This window comes from Oncorhynchus tshawytscha, linkage group LG12 (assembly GCF_018296145.1).
Source record: "Oncorhynchus tshawytscha isolate Ot180627B linkage group LG12, Otsh_v2.0, whole genome shotgun sequence".
In the NCBI taxonomy this organism is placed as follows: Eukaryota; Metazoa; Chordata; class Actinopteri; order Salmoniformes; family Salmonidae; genus Oncorhynchus; species Oncorhynchus tshawytscha.
The window spans coordinates 28,640,243-28,647,610 of record NC_056440.1 but is presented as its reverse complement, the minus strand read 5'-3'; the positions used below and the strand labels follow the sequence as shown (position 1 = coordinate 28,647,610).

At 43.0% G+C, this 7,368-nt stretch overlaps 1 protein-coding gene across 2 annotated transcripts; it reads left to right on the top strand.

Annotated features, from left to right (window-relative positions):
• Nucleotides 1-3,762: 3,762 nt before the first annotated feature.
• Nucleotides 3,763-7,287, top strand: LOC112262887 (transmembrane emp24 domain-containing protein 2). Of its 2 annotated transcripts, XM_024438715.2 has the most exons (5): nt 3,763-4,157; nt 4,610-4,802; nt 5,144-5,164; nt 5,948-6,055; nt 6,256-7,287. In XM_024438715.2, the coding sequence occupies exons 1-5, from the start codon at nt 3,978-3,980 to the stop codon at nt 6,378-6,380; spliced, it is 627 nt and encodes a 208-aa protein (XP_024294483.1). In that variant the 5' UTR covers nt 3,763-3,977; the 3' UTR covers nt 6,381-7,287. The 2 variants fall into 2 exon arrangements, with proteins under 2 accessions (XP_024294483.1, XP_024294484.1); XM_024438716.2 differs by lacking the exon at nt 5,144-5,164 and having other exon boundaries at nt 3,773-4,157.
• Nucleotides 7,288-7,368: the final 81 nt, after the last annotated feature.

Sequence of the window (7,368 nt, the reverse complement as noted above, 5' to 3'; positions counted from 1 at the left end):
GTGTAGATTGATGAGGAGGGGGAAACAATTGAATCCATTTTATAATAAGGCTGTAACGTATCAATATGTGGATTAAGTCAAGGGGCCGGAATACTTTCCGAATGCACTGTAGGCTCTACTGTATATATACTCAATTGGGGGGGGACAAATTAAAATCCTTCATCTTTTCAGGGCCTGTGATTGCAGAGCAGACAGATCCTGCAAACTACATCACTCATTGGGAGATGGAATACCGTTACGAGATGGAGCCCTTGTCTATCCGATTTCTTCGGACCTTCAAAGAACTTCTGAAATTTGTTCTCTTCAGTTACACAGTTCTGTTAGGTGCTTTGCTCTTAGCAGGCTGGACAACATATTTCATGGTTGCAAAATAAAAAGGGGAACTTTATGAGTTGCTTTATTAGGCTATAGAATGGCTATTATAAAATAATGTGTGTACTTTTGTTGTTGAAATAGCCACACTGTACAGTGGATGTGTCCAACATGACCTGGGACAAATATGTTACCAAATAATAAAGCTATAACGGCATGTTCCCAGATTGTAGCAGAACGTATGTTGTGTGATATTGTGTAGAACATTTGTTTATCTATTATTTTTCTGTTATTTTAGTTTCCCCTGTAGAATGAAGAAAGTCCCCATCACGGTTAATCATTGCACTGGTCCTTTTTAGCTTTGGTCATGATCATGTTTTAAGCTTATTTCTTGGCCATGTTTCTAAGAGGATGGATTTATGTGCAAATTCAAAGTACTCAACATTAAACATTCTAAATAGATGCACAGTGTTGGAATCATATCTATGGATGGAAGTCATTTGCAAAGTGCTCTCCAAGTGAATCAGATGCAGGGCCACAAATGTCCCTGAATTCTGACTCAAAGTACTCCAAATTAGGCCTATGTAGTGACCGGGAAATAAGTCTGCACCACAGTAACCTATATACTGTATAAAGCCATTTATGGCCCAGAAAAAGGGCAATTAGGTTATTTGAAAACATATAGGTCCATTATAAGTTTCTACATGCATACTTGAATCTAGTTTTAGAAGTTCAAGAGTGGCCTGGAGTGTCTGTTTATTTTTACTTAAATCTCCCCCGGGCTGGATTGAATGGGCTTGGGACGTAAATTGCCCACCCATGAACTACACCACCTTTGCTGGAATTGGGTCTATAAACATACAATTTTAAAGTTTAGGGAAAGGGGAATGGGATTAAGAACAATACCAAAAGAGTGCCATGGTGGGCTTCATGCAGCACAGCCACAGACCCACATCAGGGTGCTTGTAGTTGGATGAATGTTCTAACAGCACACAGACATGAAACTGAAACAGAAACAATGACCCCTGGGGAAGGAACCAAAGGGAATGACAAATATAGGGAAGGTAATCAGGGAAGTGATCCAGGTGTCCAGGTGAGTCTGATGATGCGCAGATGTGCGTAACGATGGTGACAGGTGTGCGCCATAACGAGCAGCCTGGTGACCTAGAGGCCGGAGAGGGAGCACACGTGACAACAGTGGCGATTTTAGCATGTAAATCTTAGTGGGGCAACAAACAAAAAAATGTCTGATGCATGCCAGCAAAGCCACTACACAACACTAAACAATACATTAATTGCACTATACCACTGCTACACCTAGCTATCAGCAGAGCCTTGTCTGGCAGCGAAACAGCTCATTCAGCCTCATTTAAAGGAAGCGAAGGTAACCTGCCTAAATGATTACCACCCCGTAGCACTCATGTCGGAAGTCATGAAGTGCTTTGAAAGGCTGGTCATAGCTCACAACAGCATCCTCCTGGATACCCCAGACCCACTCCAATTCGTTTACCGCCCCAACAGATCCACAGATGGCGCAATCTCAATCGCACTCCACACTGCCCTTTCCCACCTGGACAAAATGATCACCTATGTGAGAATGCTGTTCATTGACTACAGCTCAGTGTTGATCACCATAGTGCCCACAAAGCTCATCATTGAGCTAAGGACCCTGGGTCTAAACACCTCCCTCTGCAACCGGATCCTGGACTTCCTGACGGGCCGCCCCCAGGTTGTAAGGGTAGGCAACAACACATCTGCCATGCTGATCCTCAACCCTGGGGCCCCTCAGGGGTGTGTACTTAGTCCCCTTCTATACTCTCTGTTCACCCACGACTGTGTGGTCAAACATGTCTCCAACACCATCATTAAGTTTGCTGACGACACAACAGTGGTAGGCCTGATCACCGACAACGATGAGACAGCCTATAGGGAGGAGGTCAGAGAACTGTCAGTGTGGTGCCAGGACAACAACCTCTCCCTCAATGTGATCAAGACAAAGGAGATTATTGTGGACTACAGGAATAGGTGGGCCTAACAGGCCCCCATTCTCATCGACGGGCTGTAGTGAAGCTGGTCGAGAGCTTCAAGTCCCTTGGTGTCCACATCACCAATGACTATCATGGTCCAAACACACCAAGACAGTCGTGAAGAGGGCATGACAAAACCTTTTCCCCCTCAGGAGACTGAAAAGATTTGGCATGGGTCTTCAGATCCTCAAAAGGTTTTACAGCTGCACCATCGAGAGCATCCTGACGGGTTGCATCACTGCCTGGTATGGCAACTGCTCGGCCTCCTACCGCAAGGCACTACAGAGGGTAATGCGTACGGTCCAGTACATCACCAGGGCCAAGCTTCCTGCCATCCGGGACCTCTTTACTAGGCAGTGTCAGAGGAAGGGCCTAAGAATTGTCAAAGACTCCAGCCACCCTAGTCATTGTTCTCTCTGCTACCGCACGGCAAGTGGTAGCGGAGCTCCAAAGTCTATGTCCAAGAGGCTCCTAAATAGCTTCTACCCCCAGGCCATAAGACTCCTGAACAGCTAATCAAATTGCTACCCAGACTATGACAGAATTCAGAACATGGGCCGTTCTTACAGTGTTTCTCCCTGTACACCAAGTCAGAACCATATGATTAATAAAGGGGGCATATAAGCAGACAATGAAAGCTCTTACATTATTCGATGATTACATTTCTCAAAAAAGTTATAGGCTACATGTGCACCACCAAGTCAGGACAGTAGGCAAAATTAAGAGGTGAAAATATACCAAATTATTAGGTTGAGGCACATGGGCTAAAGAGCTTACTACACAACATACACTTAGTATTAGCTACAGTATACATATCTCCCTGGCAGTGGAGACCCGTCATTCAGGGCAGGTGAATGGACCAAATTATTAGTGTGAGGCAGATGGGCATTTTATCTATAGCAGCACTCAAGGGGCTTGAATTGTCAAGCTCTACCCTTAGACTTGGCGGTGACGTAGTGTCCCCATGAGTGACAGAACACTGAGCCAATCACGGCGCAACACTCTGTATTTTCTGCTGGCTTGCCCCACCACCAGAGAAAGCACTGAGCTAGCCTGAAACACCTGCATTTTGGAGCTGCCTTACTCAAGAAAACAAAAATGAGACCATGTTTGTATACGGTTTTATTAACTCAATGATATATACTTACTTTTGTTTACATTGTTTGCAAACTGATATGTACACGTATTAAAGCCAAAATAACATGCAAAACAGGCAAGTCCAGGCAAGTCAAAAAATATATAATAAGAGCCCCACCTGCACTGAATGACGGGTCGCCACTGACTCATCAGTCCAAAACAGTTGTATTACTAAAACGAGTTTCTATTGGCCAAATTCAGGTAGGTCCCTCCCCATTTCGTTCTGTTTGCCTCCGTTTAAGAAACGTTTTGCAACCGAATCACCCTAATGAATACACCTAGGTCTTGGACCAGGGGCCTGAGGTCAATTTGAGTGGGCACAATCGATTGGCTTTTTGAACCTCGACGCGGCTCGTTTTCCCGTCTTTACGTGGCAGCATTTGCGAGGATGTTGCGTCCCCCTTCTACTGCTGGCTCCTCCTCCGCAAGTCGGCGGCTGAGCGTTTTGTTCGCTAATCTATTTTTCACATAGCTAGACAGTAGCGAAAAACAACAGTAATCATGTTTACTCTCTCGGAGTGTATGGTCATTTTATCTATGTTATCCGCCACAGCGTCAGGTTACTTCGTAAGCATCGACGCTCATGCAGAAGAGTGTTTCTTTGAACGAGTCAACTCTGGTACCAAGATGGGCCTCATGTTTGAGGTGGCCGAAGGAGGTTTCCTAGACATCGATGTGGAGGTAAAGTCTGAGTTGTGAAAGGTGTCCTCTTTCTTAATCTTATTGTGGGGAAAGCCCCCCACGTTAGCTAGCTTTGGCAAATCATGGGCCTAACTAGCTAAACATTAACAATGTAGTTAAGTAGCTAGCTAACGTCGTTCTAGATAGCTATGCATCCAAACGTCCCTCTCATTGTGCCATATGGCTAGCGAGCAAGCTTTATACCTAGCTACGTTCGATAGCTCAACTCTCTTGGTTGACTGACAGTGCGAGATTATCATCTAAGAAAAACTATCAGGAGCCAAGGGATGATTTCATGTTAGGGCTATTGATCATATCTGAGTTTGTACTGATGGTGGTGTTGTGGAGCATTTATTATATCTAATGCTGTTTAGTCAACATGGGTAACTAGCTACCTTATGCCTAATGTTTAATAGATTGTCAATGACTATGTAGGTATTTTTCATTTGCAGATCACTGGTCCAGATGGGAAGCAGATTTACAAAGGAGACCGAGAATCCAGTGGGAAGTACTCGGTGGCTGCCCATATGGATGGCACATACAAGTTTTGCTTCAGCAATAAGATGTCCACCATGACACCCAAGATCGTCATGTTCACCATTGACATTGGAGAGGCCCCCAAGGGAGACGGCATGGAGACAGAAGGTAAACTGGGGTGAAGAGGCAGCAATGGGCATCAGGGTTCAATGCTGAACTTTTTTACAAGGAGCAAGTGTGCACCTAATAAAAATATTTCAGGTAATAAAGCAAGAATGTTTATTTTTTTTTAGGCACACTGGTGCTCCTAAATTAAAATTCCAGATTGCACAGCAAAATATTTAGGCACACATTCAAGTAAAATGGTTGCACTGTAGAGCTCTGGTCACACTGACTGATTGCAAATATAATCTCACCATATATTAGTAGGTTCTCTGGAAGACTTTCCTTCATATTCCTTCTTCCTTCATATTCATCCTTTTCTCATTCTGCTCTCCACCCTCCATCAGGTGGTGGAGACACCTGGGACGGTAGGTTAACACTATTGCATGAGGTCAGAGATGGTCATTCTTCATTGCCCTTGGAGACTCTTCTCTGTGGTGTTGCTTACCCCAAGTACTGAATTATAAAATTAAGAGTGAATTTAAATAGTACCATTTTCATAGTTTGTCTTAATAATTGCCTGGGTTGTGCTGTTTTCTTTTGCTTTATGGACACTCATTTGCTGCCTGGCAATGACTTGAGATGGATTTAGGAATTTATACCCCCCTCAGCTTCTGCCATATGGGCATTCAGGAAACAAATTGGGTCAATTACTTTTGCCCTCAGTTTTTCAAAAGTGTTGGTTTGTCAGTTTCAATTATACAGCTTGTATCAAATCAGTACACTTGTGTCCAGTCAATGCAGCAGTTTGCACAGCACTACCAGCTCAAATGGTGCCTTTAGTTTTATGTTAATCCAAGTTTGCTGTGTTACAGCAGATGTTATTTAATGTTAGACCCACTAAAAACAGCTTGAATGACTTCAATGTATCTGACAACATATTTAAGGTTCATGTAAATATATTTAGTTTTTGCACAATGGGTACACCCAAGCTTTGGTAGAGATATGGAGACCAGTTTACTGGACAAACATTTCCCGCGCAACCTTTTATTGCGTACGTCATGACATCACTTTGAACAGCATCTACAATAAACCTAACCTTGATGTGAGTTGTACCTGATTTGCTTGGATGTGCCTGTACTTGTTGGGGTTTCTTTAACTCTGCAAAATGTTGTATACTGTACTAGTTAATTTTCCATTCTTGTTCACAGCCCACCAGAACAAGCTGGAAGAGATGATTAATGAGCTAGCAGTTGCCATGACCGCAGTAAAACACGAGCAGGAATACATGGAGGTCCGAGAGAGGATACACAGAGCAAGTAAGACCACTTCTGTGCTGCTACTTCAATAACAACCATGTATAATGTGCTATTTCTATAGAAAATGAATAACATACGGACCTAACCTCTTCTCAAACTGCATAGCATTTGTCACGAACACCCACTTTTGACAGCTTAGTGAAAACACTTCAGTGGCAGTAGTGGTTTAATGTACTGTCCTGTGTTTTCCTCCCCTCCAGTTAATGACAACACAAACAGCCGAGTGGTGCTTTGGTCCTTCTTTGAAGCTCTTGTGCTGGTAGCCATGACCCTTGGACAGATCTACTACCTGAAGAGATTTTTCGAAGTGCGGAGAGTTGTGTAAAACCTTTTTTTCCCCAAAAAGTATTTACCATTCACCTGAGCTATTAGCCACACCATACTTCAAAATTGGAAATCAAACATCTGAAAATACTTTGTCCAATCTCCTGTTTTTCTGTTCGTGTACTTCAGGCCATGGTACATATGCATGTTTTTCCACTTGCGGAAAACTGTCTTCGTATTGACTCCTCAGACTTTGACATCAATAGCACTGAAGAGGGTTTTATTAATTTTTGATCAAGGAAGGTTTGAGTATTTGCACATTCAAAGCCACCGCCCCAAAACGCTGGATGTCATTTTCTCATCTTATAGTTGTGGATAGAATGAGTAGGTGGTGGAAATATTTTTGCTTTTACATAGTCGTACCATCATCCAGAGCGACAGTGAGTGCATACATTTTTTTATACTGGTCCGCCATGGGAATCAAACCTGCAACCCTGCTGTTGCAAGTGCCATGCTCTACCAACTGAGCCACACTGGACACATTCCAAGCCCAGTGTTGTATTTGATCTGTTATTCTTTCCAAATGTGTTTGTTAGACAACTGTTCAGCTTTTTTTGGGGGGGGTGTTCTTGATAAACACTTTTTTTAACACTTCCTGTGCCAATCAGTCACAGTATGCACATTTTAATGGTAAAAATAAAGTAATGGCATACTTTGTAGTAATGATTCTAACTTTTGGGGCAAGGGCAGTACAAAACACTGTGGTATGGGATCTGAGCTGTTGCCAGTTAAGTAGTCACTTGAGCATTTGTATTTATCAAATGAGGACAATTTCCTACAGACTTCTTAGTTTATGATTTTGAGTACAGAGGGTGAATAACTAATCTGAGCCAACACACCTGAGAGAGCTCAGACAAACTATGGATGACCCAAGTCCTGTTCATAATAAAGTCCCCTTTTCCTTTTGAGATTTTGATTACTTCTAATTTGCAATAAGTTACTCACACAGTACGCCGCTATGATTGCTGTTATGGGTCAGAAGAACCTTT